This window comes from Schistosoma haematobium, chromosome ZW (genome assembly GCF_000699445.3).
Source record: "Schistosoma haematobium chromosome ZW, whole genome shotgun sequence".
Classification (NCBI taxonomy): domain Eukaryota; kingdom Metazoa; phylum Platyhelminthes; class Trematoda; order Strigeidida; family Schistosomatidae; genus Schistosoma; species Schistosoma haematobium.
The window spans coordinates 62,101,527-62,123,395 of record NC_067195.1 but is presented as its reverse complement, the minus strand read 5'-3'; the positions used below and the strand labels follow the sequence as shown (position 1 = coordinate 62,123,395).

The 21,869-nt window shown below is 35.5% G+C and overlaps 1 protein-coding gene across 2 annotated transcripts; it reads right to left on the bottom strand.

The window, feature by feature from the left end:
* Positions 1-822: 822 nt before the first annotated feature.
* Positions 823-13,882, bottom strand: MS3_00004093 (uncharacterized protein). 2 transcript variants are annotated; one of them, XM_012940106.3, is made up of 9 exons: positions 13,811-13,882; positions 12,704-12,745; positions 12,535-12,668; positions 11,505-11,654; positions 8,479-8,810; positions 7,372-7,575; positions 4,218-4,460; positions 2,256-2,525; positions 823-1,209 (listed from the first exon to the last, which is right to left on the bottom strand). In XM_012940106.3, exons 2-9 carry the CDS (start codon positions 12,724-12,726, stop codon positions 1,123-1,125), a joined length of 1,443 nt encoding a protein of 480 aa, XP_012795560.3. In that variant the 5' UTR covers positions 12,727-12,745; positions 13,811-13,882; the 3' UTR covers positions 823-1,122. The 2 variants fall into 2 exon arrangements, with proteins under 2 accessions (XP_012795560.3, XP_051072115.1); XM_051211984.1 differs by lacking the exon at positions 8,479-8,810 and having other exon boundaries at positions 13,811-13,875.
* Between the last annotated feature and the right edge of the window lie 7,987 nt (positions 13,883-21,869).

The following is a 21,869-nucleotide window of genomic DNA, read 5'->3' as shown; positions in this document are numbered from 1 at the left end:
CTTTCGTACGCCTTTCAATGGCAGACATTATTAAGGAACCTACCGGTCAGCAGAGTCAAATGGAGCCCTGAGGTTGAGAAATACAGCTATAGTTGGGTGTCGGCAAGTATTCCCATGCTCTAAATCCTGATGGAGTGTGAATATTTGGTTGGTACATTAAAGTCTCGGTATGAAACCAGTCTGGTTTACTCATTACGAGCCTTAGTTACACTTCAAAAGATTATAGAGGATAGTATTTTAGAAACTATACCAGTCGGATTGATTCTTCTGTAGTTATCAAACTAGAATTTTTGTCCTTTCTAATTAGGTCTTAAAATTAAAGGAAATCACCATCACAGTAGATATCAGCCTTGTTGAAATCCAATAGATGAATTTGCAACATTTTTTAAAATTACAAACTCGACACCATAAACTTTTCTGAATTCTAGTACAGAACCCTAGTACAACGTAGGTTGATCTAAAATCTAGTTGCTCAATAATCGGATGAAGGATATAACACCAAACAGATAAAATCTTCTTTTTGGCGTCTGGCACCTCAGTAGATTATTTTACCATTTTGAGAACATAGATAATGAGATCGATTTCTGTTATACGACCTGGTTACCGATGTTGGTAATGTTACTGCTTATACCACTCCGCAGTTTCACTGTCCTGGTGTGATGTGGCAAATCGAACTGATATAGGTAGGTGCCAAGTCCTACCTTGCTTATGACTGACAACTCTGGGATCTCACCGTTTTGGTATCATTTAGCAACTTGAACCGATGTAGATAGGTGCCAAGTTCTACGTTACTTATGACTGACTATAACTAATGTAATTAACGGAGCTATATTTGATGACTTATACAATTTGACCATAACATTGTAACATACCATGATTTGGCTAATCAACGTTCAACAATATCATGGAACTCTAAAAATTAATTTTATAGATACCACATAAAGATTGGATCAAATTAATGAATATTATGGAAAAAAGGAGGAAATCAGAGCAATATTAAAAACAAAAGAATTGAAAAATTGCAGTAAAAATCCATAACAAAAGTTAATTATTCAAACATGTCAAGAGAAATGAACGGAAGTAAAAGTTAACTACAATTTGACTATTTATAAAGTTGTCATATCAAATTGTGATATTACTGTTCAATGCTAAAGAATCTTTGTATGAGTGAATTGCTGGGTCAACTTCAGTGTCTAAGAATACTTCCACCTAAATATTAAGGAAATGAAGAAATTAAATAATTAGCTAACAAAGTCTAGACAATTCAACTTCTATTTTACCATCGTTCTGAATGTAAACTAAAAAAATTATTGGCTGGTGAGACGATATTTCATTTAGTTATATTGACCTTGAAAAGACTGGTGATGGAATAAGAGCATGTAGAAAATGTAAAGAAAAATGTGAATTGTAGGGCCTTCCCGTCTGGTCTGTCTCTGTGTCACATGAATATAAGTTATACACACGGCGTGTTATTGATTATTCGATCAGTTAGACGTACACTGAAATCCCGTGACCATGAGTAAAATGTACCCATGGATATCAGTCAGCAGTGACAGATAACTCCAAATCTAATAATTTCCACAAAATTATTTATCTTGATGACAGTCATATACTCAAAGGGTTGTAGTGTGAATTCGACATACGGAATCCGGTCATATCAAAAATGAAAGAGATATCACCGATGACATTAAATGATCACATCAAACAGCAAAATGACTGGTGTTGGAATCATGACTTACTGGATTTCGACTCAATAGACTAAGAGTATCATAGTTATCAAGAAATCAAAAGTTTCTAAGTGTGCGTTGTTAACAAGTTTAAAGCTAGCTGTCTAGTGCTTCCTAGTTCTCAGCAGTTTTTCAGTTGATATTAATGCATGAAAAAAAACCTTAAAATTTACAACACTAGTAAATAAATGTACAAATGGTCAAAATTACGAAAAATATCTACATGAGACGACAAAAAGTGTCATTCGATCTAACTGGATATAGGGTAAAGCCATGATATTTCGAAAATTAAGGAGTTACATTCAAAATGGTACTCCGTGCTTTTTTACATAACACCTCTCTTAATAAACTAGAATATTTATTTTAAAAAATATTTTTATCTTATAGATCCCACGTACATTAACATCTTCCTTATCAGAATATCATGAACGATGCCAGTACAACAACAGGCTACCCGATTGTGCAATCAAATTTTATAGAACTGTTATTGATATTTAACAGTAAAGCAGGTGTGATAAAAATCATTACCTGTTCAACAGCACGACCGATCATATAAGATGGATCTAATAAATTTGGAAGTAACGAATGTATCGGGGTAAAATAATCATCGTTGAGTAACTTATCCATGAGACTATTTTTTAAACCCTTTAATTTAATTTCTGCAGCAGCTTCATGACTATGCTTACGAAGGCGTTCATGGCATTCCTGACGGTTGGCTGCGCCTTCAGACACCATTTTGACCAAAATACGTTCAACAACGAGGAAAGGAAGTTCAGAATTTAAATTAGCTTCCATCACCTGTTGAAAAATGAAAAGAATCAACTTGAACGAAGATATACACACATCACTTTTCTTGTCACAAGACAAAATGAGGTAGTCAAATATAAATATGTAAGCGTGATAAGTGCGCATTTGTGCATACAAACTATTGACAAAACCATATTGGTTGTTGAAATATACATTTAAGATTATGTTCAATGGACAATATACACGTAATCAGACAAAATAATACAACCACTTTCAACACTAATGCTATTTGATAAAACGCTAATTATATTTGTGTTTGATTTGAGGGTATGAACTGTTTTACAGAGTACGGAAATATTAAGATGTACCCTAAGTACAACAAATACTCTATCCACCTGTTAATTAACGTGCTTTGTTAAGGAAAAGAACTGTAATCTAGAAGATAATTTGTTGCCACATTATTACTTCTATCGAACCTGATATATTCTGTATACTACGGTTACATATATATATATATGCTCTGGGGAGCATCATCGATGAACAAGGAGGATCCGGTGCAGACGTAAAAGCAAGGGCCGCATTCCCATAAATGAACAACATACGGGACTCAAAACAACTGTCAGCCAACATCAAACTCAGAATCTTCAATACGAACGTCAAGATAGTTCTGTTGTACGGAGCTGAAACTTGGTCAACTACTATAACCATTTTCAAAAAGTAAAATTATTTATAAACAATTGTCTACGCAAGATAATCCAGATCCGTTGGTCGGATACCGTCAACAACAACAACAACCTCCCCATAGCAGAGAACAAAGAAAATACGCTGCGGATGGATAGGACATACACTACGGAAATCAACAAACTGCATCAAGAGGCATGTCCTAAAATGGAATCCTGAAAGAAAGGAAAGCAATGAAAAGAGGAAAACTAAGAAATACATTGCGTCGAGAACTGTAAACTGTCATCAAAAGAATGAATAGCAACTGTGAAGGATTGTTCAAGACAGAGCTCGATGGAGAATCTTGGTGGGCAGTTCATGCTCCTCTTCGAGGAGTAACAGACCTAAGGAAGTAATATATACATTCTTTCATGGTTATTGACATTAAAACAAAGTTTTATTATCACATCTTAACAGAACTTATGATTGTTTCCTTCAGCCTTTCATAAATAACTTATATAGTAATAGAGTTTACTTGATTGCCTTATAGTGGACTAATTATGTGCTTCTTCTAGACTATCTTAAACTCTTTTTGTAGATTTGATGAATTTCTTGATGAAAAGTGTCTCAGGTAAAGGCTGTTATTTTATTATTTCGATTGAATTTATGTTCGTAGGGCTATATTTTTCTCATTTGCTTCTGGAATTTGATTAAGAATAAACATTAACTAATTGCGTTCGAGTTTTTGGGGGCTTCTACTTCACTGAACGTATTGACTTAGTTTTAGCTTCATAACATGGATGTACTTTTAACTAACGATTTTAATAATATGACCAACTGTTTTGTTGAACAGCAATTAAATTAATTATCTTAATATCAGTTTAATGAGACATAATACTACAGTGGAGAACAATAGTAAATTTCAAGTTTAATTAGTTTACTGATTAAAAAGAACTGTATACCATATGACTCTCGGAAATAATTTTTTTTTTAAATTAATACAATCAAGATATTGAAATTCCAAAGGCATCTATAGAGAATTGTTTCATAACGAATAAACAAATCGTCAAAGACTGGACATACCATTGGGTACACTATTAATCCTTCAGCTATGTTTTGTAGCAAAGTAAGACATGCATCGGCTGCAAGAAAAGCTTCTGGGAGAACAATCCTACGAATAGCTGAATCATCTAATGAACGTTCAAGCCACTGAACAGATGCTGTAGAAACCATGGAAGTCGATATATGCATTAGATAACGTGCTAAAGAACATGCTCTTTCTGAACGAATAGGATTACGTTTATATGGCATTGCACTTGAACCGATCTAGATTTGTACAATTAAACATGAAATAGATATAGTGAAACTATTAAAATGAATTACAGGAGTATGGACAAATTTTATAAATATATGAATGAAATATAATATACCATATCTACACAGTGGCTAGAGACGTTATCAGATATGGCTCAGAATAAAAGCCAGTGGTGATCCTGCTGTAATCTTCTTTTACTTTCTTCATAAAAAGTGGTTGCTTCTTCCTTAACTGAAAGATCGCTTCTGATTGTACGTTTCTGTTTCCCCCATTATTATTATTATTACACTACCTTACACTAATCTGTTCGTTATTGTTCTTTTTTTTTAAACGCTCCTTACTTTTCATTTTTTTTCCCTTCTTCTCTTCGAATTCTCATTGTTTTGTGTGGCGCATATATATTTGGTGACCTCTTGTACCAATATTTATGTGTTCAAATAAAATAAAATAAAACAAAATACCATATCTACACAAAATGGTAAACAATTTAAATGTTATGAACTTAATAGTAGTAATAATATACATTTCAAGTGATGAAAAACGAACGCATGAACTATTGGCAAAGTGTACAAAAAGTAATATATAATATTATCATCACATGAATGAATGATGATTTGACTCATTTAAACTGAAATAAAGTTCATATTGGCGAAAAAAATAGATATACTCCCTAGTATTGTTTGCCAATATTATTAAAACAGACAATGAACTTAACAGTTTAACATAGAGCGTTACTATTGAATTTATATTAATCCTCGTATCAGTTATGGTATATAATCATCTCTTATACGTAAATTATCTGGCAATGAAAAAATCAAACCTTAAAATAATTTCTTTTCATATTAATCGATACATTCGATTTCGATAAGCCACTTGGCATAAAACAAAGCAAACATGTAGGCTACAAAATGTGAGCTAAATGAAGTGCTATGTACCAGTGTAGATAAACTATTGAATAACGAAGCAGTTTCAGAGAGAAAACTGTAGTGTTTGTTATTTTGGAGTGTTAAAATGATACTAGTCTGAGCTGTCAGTAAATTAGAGTTGATCTGTAAATCGAAAATCGAATTATAACCGGTATTTCAGTTCATAACCGAAGGACAACAAAAAGCTTATTATAATGTTTACCGTTTGGTATGCTTTAGATAAAATACTTCACTCGATTAGTCCCAAATCAGAACACGAATAAAAAACGAACGAAAATATATTCCAAAAATTTGAACATCGAAAGATATAGTGGTAAGAACGTTAGAGTTCGTATAAAATGTACACAGAAATCTTCTAGTCTAAAAGGGCTGATTAATTGGAAATTAACCAATCAGCATGCTCCGACTTGATCTTGACTCAAGTATTCATATATACTGACAAAAGTACGAAAAACTAATAAGTGATTTTTCCGGAATTTCCAAAGGACAAATCATAATGAACTTGTAAGAAAATCAGTTATACTACTTCAGTTGCATGAATTTTCTCAGTCAGTTGGCATTGTTAACCTCCTTACCTAATAGAAAGTTTAAAGTACAGAGTATGAGTCTGTACCATGTTTTGCTTTACATCCCTTATCCTTGTGTAAGGTATTACTCCATAAGAATATTATAATTTTGCGTTAGAATAATTTCATTTGTTTGGTCGATGAGATAATATTGATAATTTAAGGGAGTTCATCATCGTTTCCGAAATCTTTAATGGGACTTTTTTATTGAAACAAAAGATAATCAGATCTTCCTTAGGTGAAATCGACCCACAACTACTTTGATGGGTCTTACCACTGATTGTGTGCAAACAATGCCAAAAGAATGTACTGATAACATTATTGTAACAGACAATAAGATTCGATTCTTCCGAAATGCTTCAGAACTCACCCGTAAAACACAAGCCATGCTTATAACTCTCTCCAGAAATGCAAAATGAAGTGAAGTAAAAGCTAGATGAAACTATTCTATATTGGAAGAGCTCATTAAACTTAGTTCAATGAAAGTGATCAAAAGTTTCCTCACTACGTTATCAACAAATAGTTGAGAGTCAGTGAGGAACACTCTTATTGATCAAATCATAACATTAAGTTGAATCTGAAAACCCTATCAACAATATGTACGGAAGTGATAGGTGTGTAATATACTTGATACCTAAATTAATTTATAAAATGTTATAATGGAACAGTATAATGCAACTCAGTAGCCAAGTATGAATTTGTGTCCTAAGTGTTGAGCTAAAATTTTTGGTTGAAGGCGAACGATACCATACAGCTGTTAAAACGAAGTATGTGAAGCAAAGTTCAAACTTACAACTTGATCTCTTATTCATCAAGTCAGCAAATTTGCAAATGAGAAGATATTTTAACAGCTAATTGTTATCGTAATGATCTTAGATAAACTATTATATATATATATATATATATATATATATGATTGCGAAGAGTAAACCTGAGACATTCACGATGTGTTGTTGCTAGGATCGGGTGGAGTGTGAGGTCGTGTATTAATTCAGTATGATATTTCGTTCGATATTAACACCTGTTTCTATAAAATTTGTTGTGTCAGTTAGGTGTACCAGTACGTTATGCATACATTCAGTGTGGGATTCGGTTATGGATAATCAATTCAAATAGACCTGTATATAAATGAATGTATTTGTAAAAGAAATGCTATATTTTGTTCGGATGGTGAAATAAAACCTCATCTTCTAACAGTGTCTTACTTTTCGTATAAAGACATATCAATTTTGTTCGAATTAAAACCGTTCTTGATCATGCAGTCATTTAAGAGTATATTATGATAGCTGAGATCTGTATCAGAATACAAGTATTACTAGGAGTATTGCCAACAACGACACTGGAAAATTCATAACTCAGATCGTTTCTTATCATCAAATCATTTTTAAATATGTTTGGACATTAAGCAAATTATTAGAAAAAAGTATTACTTGTTTGGTTTCAAAAGGTTCCTCAACTTCGTGAAAACTACTCAGCAGTCGTATATCGGTGCATATTTTATGAACAGTTGCACCTATATTCGACAACACGTTAGAGATCTCACTGTCTACTTTTCTTGGATAAGTTTGACCAGTTACACACCAGGAACGCTGGAATCCAGACTTTTGGGTTAAGATTTCGTCCAATTTGATAACCTGTAAAATAGAATTCACTATAAATAGCCGCTACATGACGCTAACATAATTCATATCTAGAACATCACAAAAAGGTTTAAAAGAATATATATATATATATATATATATATATCAATTCAAGTGAAAAGGGGAAGGTGTTAGTATGGAGTAATGATGTAACTTAGTAAGATAGTTACGTTCCTTAATAATAAAAATCCAATTTAATGATGGAAATTGTGTCTGGATATTAAGTTACCGAATAATCAATATCTAGTATTACCCAATTCGATTTATTCAAATTCGAATATTGATTAGTATAGGCAAAAAATATATAACTCAGTATATTCGGACATGGTTTTTGATCTGTTTTGACACGATAAATCTTCATATATAGTTTTTCTGCATTTTCCTCGTGTTGAGCCATTTCAGTTTTTGTTTAGATATAACAAGATATATTCTAAAAACTTTAATCATTTTCACCCTGAAATTGGAGCATTTCCGAAACAGGCGCACATTATTACTTTGGTGCTGTAAGATTACCCCACTAGATAGGCATTAATTATCGGAGAATATGAAAATGATTGCTCTACACAACTAAACTAAAGCATTTCGTACGATGGCCGTAAAATACATATTCGCCAAAGAAGAAGATAGGAACACTATAAAATATATGTAGTTAAATAACGCCAGACTTTATCTTTTGACAGCATTTTTACGATAACCCTGAAGAATGACAGTAACTCAAGAACTGTATTCATTGCTCTCATGGGATCCCATAAGACGTTAGGTACTTAAGGCAGAATAATTTGGAGGTAGACAGGAATAATCCAGCGCCAAGTATCCGAATCCTTTCGAAATACAATATATTTTATTTGAACGAATAATCATGGAATAATAAAAAGACACAAGAGTAAGTACGCTAACCTTTTGATGATCACCTTGAAATAGATCCATAAAAGATGCTTGGGTTCCTACTGCACCCTTAGCACCACGAAAACGAATTGTGTGGTTCTTCAACCTTTCTAGATTCTCTAAATCTAATAACAAATCTTGTATCCACATACATATTCTACGACCCATTGTAGTAGGTTGAGCGGGCTGCAAATGGGTGCGAGCGAGGCATATTAAACTCTTGTGCAACATAGCTTTTTTAGCTAACCGGTCAATACATCTAGCAACCTTCGGTAAAAGTATATTTAAACCATCCTTAAGCATGATTAAATCGGCATTATCACCAACAAAACATGATGTTGCACCTGTATATATATTAAAACCAAACCAGACAATATCAGTGATACACATAAATATGTGCGTGTTAATTAATTAAAACGTAGTTTGCTAAAAATAATGTTTATGTTTTGAAAAGGAGATTAAGAACTTAAATCTGCATATAATAGAAGAAAACCTCAAGGGATAATATTGTTCAGGTTTACGACTACCTGAAAACTCTGAGAGAAGAAACTGGACTTCAATATTTTGATGATTCAGAACTATCGGCTAATTTATTTCATTCACAAATGGATCCCATGAATAAATGAATAGAACTAAACACGTATGGTTCGATTACATGCAGTGAAACAGCGTTATTACTGACTAGATAACCTTTACATACTACTAATTTGTTCATCTTCATATAAGAGATTGAGAACCTTAAATTTAATTGACAATTATACATTCACCAAATAAAAAAGTGATGTAGTGTATTATCCATTATGGAATTTTTTGAAATGAGTAACTACGTTATATTGTGTTCAGTAAACAGAAATATGGAACAGTACACAAAGAATTGCAATGTTAGTGCATTCCATATGGGTTGTTACATTGTTCTTATTCCTATTGTTATCAGTTAAACGAATAAACACTGGTACAAGGGGCACCAAATAGATATGCGCCACACTTTATCATTCGATTTTTGTGAAGGCCGGAATATTGCCCGGGCACCCAAACCGAGACAGGTGGTTTCCATAGGAAGTCACACCCCGAGCCTTTGACCTAGAGGTCCAGCCCATAAGACAGTGGAGCAACATTAGGAAGTGCAGTCTCATGGTAGCTGGTGATCAACAATAGTTTCACATACCATTTGTTTCCTTAGGATCCTGGAGCCCATGTCCACTATTGGTTTGGAATCAGGGTTTTTCAACTTCCCTGGGTGGACTCTCTGTGTCTACAAAACCGGTTAAAGCGCCGGACATTCACTTTTCGTCCTCTCAATCCCGTACACAAGACTTCCATTACGAGAAGGCAGTGAGAAAGACTTCTCTGACAGTGGCTGTATGCACGTGGCCATGTGAGAGCATTTCAGTCCTTTGAACACTTCATAGTAAAGTTAGATTAATTTTTGGCGTTAAAAGCTCCAAGAATAAATTTGAGAATTAAAAATCTGAAGGGTGAATCTAAACATCAATAACGCTACATTCTACAGAGAAACTACTTACAGAAGCAATAACAATCATATGCAGTACTGGCTTAAAACTAATGTATTTTCATTGAATTATTTTTCCTATAAATAACTTTATTAGTGTCAGTTTTTATAGCATATTTATGGTAATGAGCTCGCAGGTAAGTTGTTAGGGATTACAATAATATTTGAAGACAAACAATATTAACTTTTATTCCAAGTGCATTTATATCTTAAAATTGTACAAACAGTTGAGCAGAAGTCTTTATAATATGTGATTATCACTACGTACTGCGTGCATGCAGATATTACCGGCCAGAAAGACAGGTCGAATAGTGTTTAGAAACAACCTTCCATTCTTATAACCTGAAATCCCGCTTGATACAGACTTTCATTACTTTCCGAAAATGATGTTTATTCTTCAGGCCTTAAAATACAAATATTCTTACGAACGTCCTGTAGTAGTTAGATCCTCTTATTTCCTTGTGACTTATGAAGCTTGTTCAACACAACACAGTGGGATACTGTTATTAGGCTACCAACTGCCAGAGATAGCCCTATCAAACGAACAGAAACGTGTGTATAGTAATACGAACATAAAACCAACTATATTTAACAAAAGGCGGAATATAATCACCGATTTGATCACGGTAACGAACTGAAAATTAGGAGATCGATTGTAATGTGGTTAACAGTTTGAAAACAAACTGCGAATGATTGTTAGACCTCAATAGAATTTAGTCTCCAGTACAGCCTAACGGTAAATTCTGATTACAAACAATTGGAACTCTACTAATACGAACGCAAACGAATGAAAATTTGAAAAAATCGGATGCCTGACATAACGATGCCTCTGCGTTAGTAATGCATATGCTTTCAGGATAGCTTCATATTCCCAACAGAAGTCAAAAATTGGGATGGAGCAACTCTGTCTACATGGTAAAGTCCAGTGACTTCTGGATGCAAAGTTGACAATCTAAAAATGATGACAACCAGTTAGATGTTAGTAAAAGTCATTGTGAGAGTATGGATCAGGACAATTTTATCAAGGTTATCCTTGGAAAAACGAACTAGTATGTGATTATAGAAGCTAGATAGCCTAAATTCTCCTTAGCAAAAACACATTACTACTTAAAAATATCGGTAGTAAACACGACTTGTAACTGGATTTGCACATAATTTCAGTTTAAGCTGTGTATATAATAAAGTCATGGATTACGTTTTTATTTTGCACCCACCAATTGAGCTTACTTTACACAAAATAGGCATGCCTTATGTCCCAGTATATGGTTTGAACTCTGATTATATTGCCAGGTTTTACTAAAAATGAAACTAACATGTTGTTTTATAAATCCTGCTTCGGTTTCGACACCCAGGCAGTACAGCAGCCCTCACAGAAACCAATGGTAACTACTGCTGGCTTCATTGTTATTGTGTGGCGCATATATATTTGGTGTCCCCTTGTAACAATGTTTACGTGTTCAAATAGATAAAATGTTTTCGAAATATCATAACCAATTAACTAAAAATAATATTTAACACGTAAACTTACCGAGGTGAATGATTGGTGCAGCTTTTGGACAAGCTAAAGCAAAAGTGTATACATGCGCCATCACGTCATGTCGCCGAGCCTTTTCTTCAGCTGCGGCAGTCCCGAAATCGACTAAATCCCTTTGACTTTTCATTTCATCAATCTGTTCGTCTAAATCAGTGTTGGAGAGTCATATAATAAAACAACAATCCTGTGAGCGGAGAAATGCATAATTTAGACACAAGACATAGGTATGAAAAATGCATCAAGAAGGATAAAAGTTGACTGACTGACTGAACTAGATAGCCCAAGCAATACAAGTACAATATGAGCATGGAATGTCACTTCACAAATAGATTAGGAAAGATACTAAACGACAAAGTGCTGAATAAGGTATGAAGGAATTAAACCACACACTGTTGATCATTGGGGAACCGACATTTTACAGGTTAACACCTATCAAGTCAGAAAACCAAATGCCCAACGCTTTCTCTCTCTCTCTCTCTCTCTATATATATATATATATATATATATATATATATATATATATATATATATATATATATATATATATATATATATATATATATATATAGTGCTGAACCTTGATGAAATGGAGTATGTTGCTTCTTACAATCTTTAATCTTTCGCTTAACTGATATCCAATACGAGAAATTATCATATCTACAGGTAGCATGAAAAAAAAGTGTGGCACATGTACTAGGCTTATCTACAATCACTATTAGGTGTAATTTTAAATATAATAATGAAGGATATGAAGACAGAAATTATTACGTACTGTCTTATTACTCAGTTTGATGCTGTAAATATTACATGAACTCAGGGAATAAAGTACTGCAGAAAACGATTTCGACTTGCGTGAACTACTACAGCTAATCTAGTTCCCGAATCAAGATGTGAGATACCTTAACTACAGATACATTAGGTAAAAAATTAGCTTAGTTCATCATTGGCATTCGTAAACAAATGAAGATTCCATCTTAGTCTATAGAAAATAAACACATCCAACTAGAATCTGATGATAGCCTACCTGTGATATCGAATCCCAACTCTTTTTGTGTTTCTGCTAACCATATCCACAGTTGACGCCAGAGGATTACTTTTCGCTTTTCTCCGAAATTGCACACCATTTCACGGCTTGCATATCTCTTAGTAAGTGGATTTCTAAATCACTGAGATATGAAAACAAAGTAACATACCTGTACTCCTCGAATTCATCCATTTGGAGTATAAAACAGATTCTACAAAAAGGGATCAAATAGTTTCGATTTAGTGTAGGCAACGCAAATGGCTGTAAAAGCTATGGACGAAACTAGCAGTTTCTCAGTTGCTAATGCCGTACTAAGACGCGATGTCTAAACTTCCAGTGTTGAGACGTGGATGGTAATCCGTAGATTTGATCATTAGGACCAATTCTCTTTTACCATAAAAGGATTTATACCTTCAATATATGGCAGGGGCAGACTATAAGCGCAGTCATAGTTAGATTATTTGAAAGGCTCGTGAACCATTACTGTCCTTTGAGTAGCACTCAACACACTACTTTTCAATGATTAGTGGCCTAACATGCAGTATTTTATAGATATGAAGCCACTAAAGCCCTAGGACACTGAAGGATTTTATAGATTCCAAATTAGTGTCAGAGGGTCTTTGTACCATTTAGCAATAACTGTCAGCTGACCATTACTCTAGTTGAGGGAAAAGCAGTAGGGATACGCAAAATAGACACGCAAAGTGAATTTATGGTGCCCCGAAGTAAATAACAAGACCCATTACAATAAAAAAAGTAATAGTTGTAGCGCTCAGACTGTAAATTTGATATTGTCTCTAGTACAGTTTTTAAATCTGAGAGTGAGACGCAATAAACATTTGTCCCATGGGATGACAAAGCATTGTAGGATCACATTAATAACTAAGAAGTTAAAAAAATCAAGCTGAAAGGGCAGTGGGGTTTCAAGGTGTGTTGAAACTATGCTAAAAGAGAAATGAAGTATCTTATACTGTAGAAACGGATGATCAACTCGAGCTCCCAATTTCGGGGAAAATTTTAGGGGAACCGCTATTGTAAACTTTGGAGAAATGGCACCAAAACCCCAAAATTTCCCAAAAATTTTCCTTTAACTTTGGTGAAGGTCATTTGACTTTGTAGGTTTCCTCAAAATTTCCTTAAACTTTGGAGATTGGGAACATCACCGAAACCATATGAGCTTTCTCAGCACTTTGATGATGAAAAAACAGTATGGTATAAGTATAAAAACTATAAAGTGCTGTACAACATCAAATACGGTTACTTCGAATTGTCTCACCGATCGACTAATATGGATACTTGTAATGCCACTCACGACCCTTTAACCTTGAGTTTGGTCTGCGCGGTTAATTTGCAAGGTGTTCAGATTCAGATTTGTATGGTTAGGACAGAAGGCCCACGGCCTATGTTATTCCTTTTCTAGTATGCTCCTGTGAGTGTACAGTCTTATCTTGAAAGAGTCAGCTGAAAGTGCGGACATCACTACTTCGGGCAGCAGTTTCCAAGTATTGATGACTCGGTGTGAAAACCTGTATGCCACGGGTATTTTGTTCGTTCTTGGCTTTTCTACTCACCTGCTATGTTATGATATGTTCTTGCTTTAATAAAACTAAGTTACGATCACAGTTAGTCTTATGTAGTGTCTATGTCAGAAGTATGCCCGTCGTTCTCTTTCGTATGGTTTTTCTTTGTTTGAATTTATATTTTTAGATAATCACCAAACCTGAATTGCACGAATGATTATGGGCTAAACAGAAAAATCTCTGACTTAACGGGCTTCCGCATCTGGTAGCAGTGGATCACCGGTGCCTCCAGGTAAGAACCTGCAGCGGTAAATAAATCCAAGAATCCAATTGCTCTGTAAGTCAATATGTGATGCTAACTTCACTAGTTTTACTGCACTTGCCCAACTAAACGCTCTCACTCTCGCATCCACGCCATATCACAAGTGGATACACCGTGCTACACATCCCGTCCAACTATCAGCCAGCTTAAATCAAGCTTCCTTCGACATACCGACAGTCTTCCAAATATGCCTTTGAATTTCTTTATTTTTAACTTCTGATTCGACTAGTTTGGAATGCTTCGATTATAAAGGTGTTACTGGTAAGGGCGTTACCAATCTCCCGATATTGTGGCTTCCTCAAACTCATATACATCCAATAAACGTAGGAAAAACATTCAAAAATTGCAGCGAAATATTGTCCTGAGTCCTCCATTATATGTGAATTTTCCTCTTGAATGACTCATGGAAAATGGCTTAAATTACTTTAGAGAACAATGAATTCAAGGGTTTAAGTACTCGCAAAATCTAAAAAATACGCCCACAGCTTACTGTGTTTTACCATGTTTTTATTTTCTCGGGCGTTGTCCCTATTGTGTACATCGGATCATGCTCTAAACTATCTGCATTTAGGATTTGTGCATACAACCAAAGCCCGAAACACATAGAACTGAATCTGTTTATATGGGTTTTTCTCAATTTTAAGAAGATTCACGAATGGTTTCGCAGTATTTTTAGCGATAACAATATTGCACAAGTGATGCGTGTGCTACACAGACGCTCGTAGTCTTGAACTAGAACGTACGAGCTAATTTTAATGATGGAACAACTGGGTCCTGATATAAATGTTGTTACAGAAATGTGGCTTATTGCAGATGTAGACCGTTCTTTGAACACTGCGAGACAAATTTGTATTAGAAGTGGTAAATTTTTAAATTAAAATGGAGGAAGCCTGATATTACGTACTAGTAAAATCGAGTTAATCGAAGACGCACAATTGAGGCGCATGTGAGGTAGCTTATTGGACACTTTAGTCCATATACGGAGTCGTGACCTCGTTAGGAACATACCATAGCGTACGTTGTCGTGCTGACAACTTTGCTAAAGTCATATCAGCGAGTGGAGTACGACTCATTGTCTCATCTCTGGAGATTTCAGCGCTCTTAACACAAGTCATATAGAGCTTATAACTGCTTTAACGGCTCCTACTGACAACTACTATTCAATGCGCACCTGTACAATTCACCACAAAAGCGGCAAATATTGACTTAGAACATAAACCATCATTGCTGAATTTAGTGTTTACACACCACTGTGATGATGTCACTGACAAACAGTACGTTATATTAGCAAAGCTGTATATGTATCACCGGGTCTACTCTATGAGTTTTGTTAACACTACTTCTTACAACAGCATCACTGGAATAGCAGCTATAGGACCAGCACACGTGACTTGAAAAGCCTTCACAACTGCCCATTAACCTCAGATCTAGCAAGTTACCGGGTCCTAAGAGGTTGCATCCAAGAATGTGATCATTCCTTGTGGACACTATTTCAGAACCACTCACAATGGTGCTAGACATGTCCTTTTCCGAAACTCATCTCCCTAGGTGTCGGAAGGATGGTATTTTTGGCCCTACATTTAGGCGTGAAAAAAGATCATTCGTGTTTATATAGTGACCTATCAGTTCTATCAGCATATTAGTTAAGCTACTTGCGAAATAATTCGGGCAGAGTTACCAAGCCACGCAGAATCATGCAATCTGTTAGCTAACCAATATAGGTTCCGAGTTAAGCATTAATCCTAAACTAACTTGCTGATTTCGAAAATGATTGGACAGGTGTACATGGATACGGCTTGCCTGTCGATGTGATATTTATCGATTCTAGCAAAGTCTTCGATGAGATCTCTCACCTAGGGCACATGCAGAGTCTCTTGAAACTTGGAATAACAAGTACTTTACAAGAGTGGATAAGAAACTTCATCTGTATTCGAAAATAAAGGGTGGGGGTAAATGGGACATTATCTCGATGGGAGTTGAAAGTGGTGTATGTCAAAGCACTTAGGTCCCCTTTGTCTTCCTTTCTACGTTAACGGAGTATGAGGACATCACAAGTTTCTAGCGTGGCGTCGAGTCGAGATTGACTACGAAAACTGCGACAGAGAAACATATGCCAAATAAATCCCGCCGGAAGCCAAATATCAAAAGGCAGTTAATGGACCAAATCCGGATATATTCGCTGGTGATCTCGTGGTATAGAAAGGATACTGAGATCGTGCCAGGACACAATCTTGGCTACAGAACGTAACTGAATTCGCGTGAGGTCACAATCAAAGTGTGAGAATAAAGGATGCTTTTTAGCACAGTTGAACAAAGAGCATATTAAACAGTCACCAGTACAATTGATTATAATAATAATTGTTTTCAACAAACCAATCGTGTTCTCGTGATAAAAGTGAGTCACTACAACTCGTCGACATTGTTTCAAAATCTGGAGAATAATAAGTAGTGAGGCTGATTATCTTGCTCTACGCCGATCTAGATGAATTAGTTTGATGTTCCAAAGTTGGGGCTTAGAAATTATATACACTTCACTCCGTCGTGGTAATGCAGCTAATGTATAATTTTGGAAGTTCTGGGTATTATGTAACTTCCATCTGCTACAATACCTAAGAAGTTGATGAGCTATGGAGTTAGTATTTCATAATTCATATAGCTTACCTGTAAGGTTTCGTCTCTTAACGTAGGCAAGTAGCATGTGACGGCAGGGATATCGACACATCATAAACGTGCTACAATTGCATTGACAAATGCTTATATCCACTTCATAATGTTGTCCGCGGTCAACCATAAACAACCAGTCGCCGCTTTCATATTCCACGTAGACGAAACGCATTTGTTTAAGTTCGTATATCAATTTAGATCTTGCGAATGGGGTCAAAATGTTTAGCAGAGGTATAAGACACTGTGGAGCATTATATTTATAAGATCTTCCGGCTATCACTTGATCTTCGATACTTCTTCTAGTTGACGTCATTTCACTCCATTTTAAAGCCTTGTACATACATTTGTACAGACTATCACTTCTTCGTACATATCGTTTTATTTGCCTATTTAGCGATTCAACACGATTATTCGTGCTGTTACCCAATGTTAAAACATGACCGTAGAACGCACGAGCCCACATTGTCTTACGTGCCATCCAAAAACGTGACAGGTACTGACCTATCAATCTGTCCCGCCGATTTATTATTCTGTAATATTGATTAAATCTAGTGAATAAACACATTACAAAAATTACCTTCCAACCGTCTCCGCAGTTACCAATCGAGTTAAGTACGTTTTCATTATTTTGTCGTTTGTCTAAGGGTAATTTTATAAAAGCAACCATTGGTGTATCTTTTCCCGGAAAGCGCGAATTACATGAAAGGCGCACAAAATTATGTTAGCATGTCCGTGTGTTGTACAGACAGCCGCGCTTTCACATCGTGCGCAATCCATCACAAATATTTCAGTCAACATTGTGTCACACATTATCTCTTTGAATTGATCTAAAATCCATATCACATCGGCACGCTTTTCCCTGCGTGTCCACGCAAACATTACTGTTCGTCCTCGGCCCCAATTGTCCGTCACCACTAACTGGAATAACGAATATCTACATAGTAAAATACAACGATGAACATATTCACTTTTTATTATTAGTATTATACATAGAATCAATGCACAAAACTTCTGGATATTTCTTGTACAGTTGTATATGGTTATAACTACTGAAACATATTCTCGTGGCATATCCATTTTCTAAATGTTCCCACACTTCGCCTTTCTGTCTCAGCATATCCATCACCTGTTTCCGAGTAAAACAACCTGAAGTATATTTATATACACTTACCAGTGGAGAGTGTAGCTTTCATACCTTTGACATCGGCAGCAGTTACTTGCTTACCAATTCTCTCCTTAATACTTTCGATTACTTCATCTGCTGACTCACAGTGAAGTATTACGGGCTTCAAGTTCTCTTTTTCTTCTGACGATAATCTCCTTGTCCATGGATCACATACCATCCATGAACTACTACATGGATGATTGTGGAGCATGTTGTAGGATTTGATGACATATCCTTGCTCCTCTAGTCTTACACGGAATTTAGATTGACAATTACGGAATTTAGACCTTAAACATAAGATATTAGTTAGAGATCTTACGATTTTCGCCTCACTTTCAAACCTTCCGATTTCCGTTTATGACCAAACGTACAATTAAACGTTACAAACAGGTATTTGAACCTGACATCCTTCAGCAATCTGCTTTCTGTGTGGATGTAACGAGTATAAGTAGTCTGAGAAGCGATAAAATTATAATTCCATACTTTTTGGAACTCTTTTAAGGCGCTTTCAAAATCATCCCACAACACGAAACGCTTGTTCAGTATCATACTTCGAAAGGCATCGGTTAGGTCGACTGAAATGTCACTTGAGCATGAAGCACTAAAAACAGACATGACCAATTATTAAAAAGTTATTCCTTGCAACAATAATAACCCAAGGAAATACTACAAATACTTAGGATTTACCTGTGACTTGGCATTTCGTTGAGCTTTACTACAGTTGTTGGGATCAAAGATCAAATTACAAAGCAACAACAGCCAAAGTGTACACTACAAAACAGAGAACGCTAAATTAATGGTTTTGGTATTTATTTCGTGCTTTTTTAGGTAGCATGAGATGACTTATATATGAAAAAACTTGATACTCATGCAATCCAACCAACCCACGGCAATTGAAATACGGAATGACCGCCTCTAGTCAAGCCGTTCAAGGTCGTTGAAACGAAAGGGCGGGCAAATTTCGAAAGGACCTAACGTTTAAACCGTGCCCGCGAATTCGGTTACGTTCTGTAACCAAGCTTGTATCCTGGCACGATCTCGGTATCCTTTCGATACCACGAGATTGCCAGCAAATATATGTCGACTTGGTCCATTAATTGCCTTCTGATATGTGGCTTCCGGGGGATTTTATGGAGTTGTAGCGTGGCGTCGAGTTGAGATTAACTATGAACACCGCTACAGAGAAACACGTGCCAAATAAATCAGAAGGCGTAGGTTGAACGTAACCAAAGAAACCCATAAAATCTCCGAGAAGCCAAATACCAGAAGGCAATTAATGGACCAAATCGAGATATATATTTGCTGGCGATCTCGTGGTATCGAAAGGATACCGAGATCGTGCCAGGATACAAGCTTGGTTACAGGACGTAACCGAATTCGCGCGAAGTCACAATCCAAGTGTAAGTAGAAGAATGGAAGCACAAAATAGCTGTCATTAGCACAGTCAAACAAAAGCACATTAAAACAAGCACTGGTACAGTTGGTTATAATAATAATTGTTTTTATTAAACCAGTCGTGTTCTCGTGATAAATGTGAGTCACTACAGAGTCACTTGGCACGTGTTTCTCTGTAGCGGTGTTCATAGTTAATCTCAGCTCGACACCACGCTACATGTTCACTCTGGTTGAACAAAAATGATATGACGTATTAAGTTACGTTGAAGTCACATTTCCTAGACTTCTTTGAATAAAGCTTTATCATTTGACTTTCGTTAAGACATATATTGTCATTTCATTCTATCATTTCATGATACTGGACAGCCGATAATAAACTCCTATTTGACAGACATCGAGGTTATTGCTCGAGTCGTTCATTACTGTTTCGACTGTTTAACGGAAATATTTGCTGCTTGACTTGGTTCGTGCAGACGGTATTTTGATTCTAATTTGTTGGAAAGATTTTTGTTGATTCTCAGGCACTTCGTGATCGTATTTAGCAATGCAGTTTATCGTTCTGTGACGAAAAAACTGTTAACTGGATAGTGGGAGAGGTAGTGGTAAGGATTTGTGTATTTGTACTATAGTTTTTCTTTAGTAGTAGAATTGTAGAAATTACGCTCAAAAATTATGTTTCCTAATGATTATTCTTAGGGAGATGAATGAACCGTGAGGCTTCATGATTTGTAAAAATAGTGAATATCTCCCCAAATAAATATTTATGAAGTCTTTTAACAGCCCCAAAACACAGCTAATGCTTCTCGATCAGTTTGTGAATAGCCTGCGTGAAACACAGGTTACTAGTCTACCTTCCTGCTCCAAAACTGCATTAATACCCACAGATGATGCATCAGTAATGAGTACAGAATGTACACTAGGTGAGCGAGTAGGAAGGACAGCATCACTTTGAAGAAACGTTAAGACATCATAAGAATGACTCTTGTCCCTCACCTCATTTAAATGAATTGTGTGTTCAGATTTTAAATAAAGAATTATAATGAGAGGAAAAATAGAAATATAACGGGAATAGCATTAAAGTGCGTCCATCAAGAAAAGTTGTTCTGCAGAACTTTTCAGAGATAGTACATTTGCCCGTGGAGATAGTCACTTCATACCTAGTTTAAAACCGTTACCGTCAACTAGGTATCCAAGACATTTGAAATTCGATACACAAAGTGAATGCTTATTTGGATTCACCCTAATATTTTTCTAAATTAAACGACTCAATAAAACAACAAGCCTCCAATCATGAGCTGCTTAATCAGAATCATGAATAATAAGACCATCTTGATAAATTTCAACACCTTCAAAACCACTGACTACATTATTCATTACTTCCTGAAGTATGTCTGAAGAACAACTTAGACCAAATGGAAAAATCGTGCAGTTGAATAGGCTAAAGGGAGTGCTAATTGTCGTCAAAATACATGAAGATTGGTCTAAAGGAATTTGAAGATAAGCATATTTTAGGTCAACTTCCGAGAACACTTTAGAACTATGTAGTCGATTTAGAATACCTTGAACCTCAAACGTCGTGCATGTTTGCTTCATCGAACGGTAGTTCAATATTAATCTATAGTCACCACATATTCTAGGGGTCTTGGCATCCGACTTCATAGTATAACAATAGGTGCGTTTAAGACTGAATCCGTTCAATTATACTTTTTACACGCAAATCGTTCAATGTCTTATTTGTTGTTTTTCAACGTCCATAATAAATCGTTTATCTTATAAGAAAGACTGGGTCACTCCGTACTTGAAGTTTCATTGGCTGAATTTTTATACCTTTATTTAACTTAGCACACGCAACTATTAAATCTTTAAGTAAAGCACCAGAAATGTTTTACAAACTAGTAAAGACAACTCCACTTTAATCCTTTTCAAACCCAGTACTGACGGTCCTGTTTCACTAACTGAAAACTCACAAGGCATATATGATGAATTATTATCTCTCAATAGCAATTCTTAGCATCCTCGTATGAGTAGTTTGTGTCCAATAATCCCCGATACCGAGACTTCAATGGGTTGCACTACAATGTTAGAATCTAAAGATTTTAATTTCTTGAATGAAATAATGGACTCTATACTGCCTTTGTCAACAGTAAAGTCATAGGATGAATCAAGGGAGGTATCTAATTGTTTATTAACATAAAAATTAGCTTTCAAAATCGTGTAAAGAGACAAATGGTTGTAGATCACCAACGTAGATGATCTATGTCGAAATGAT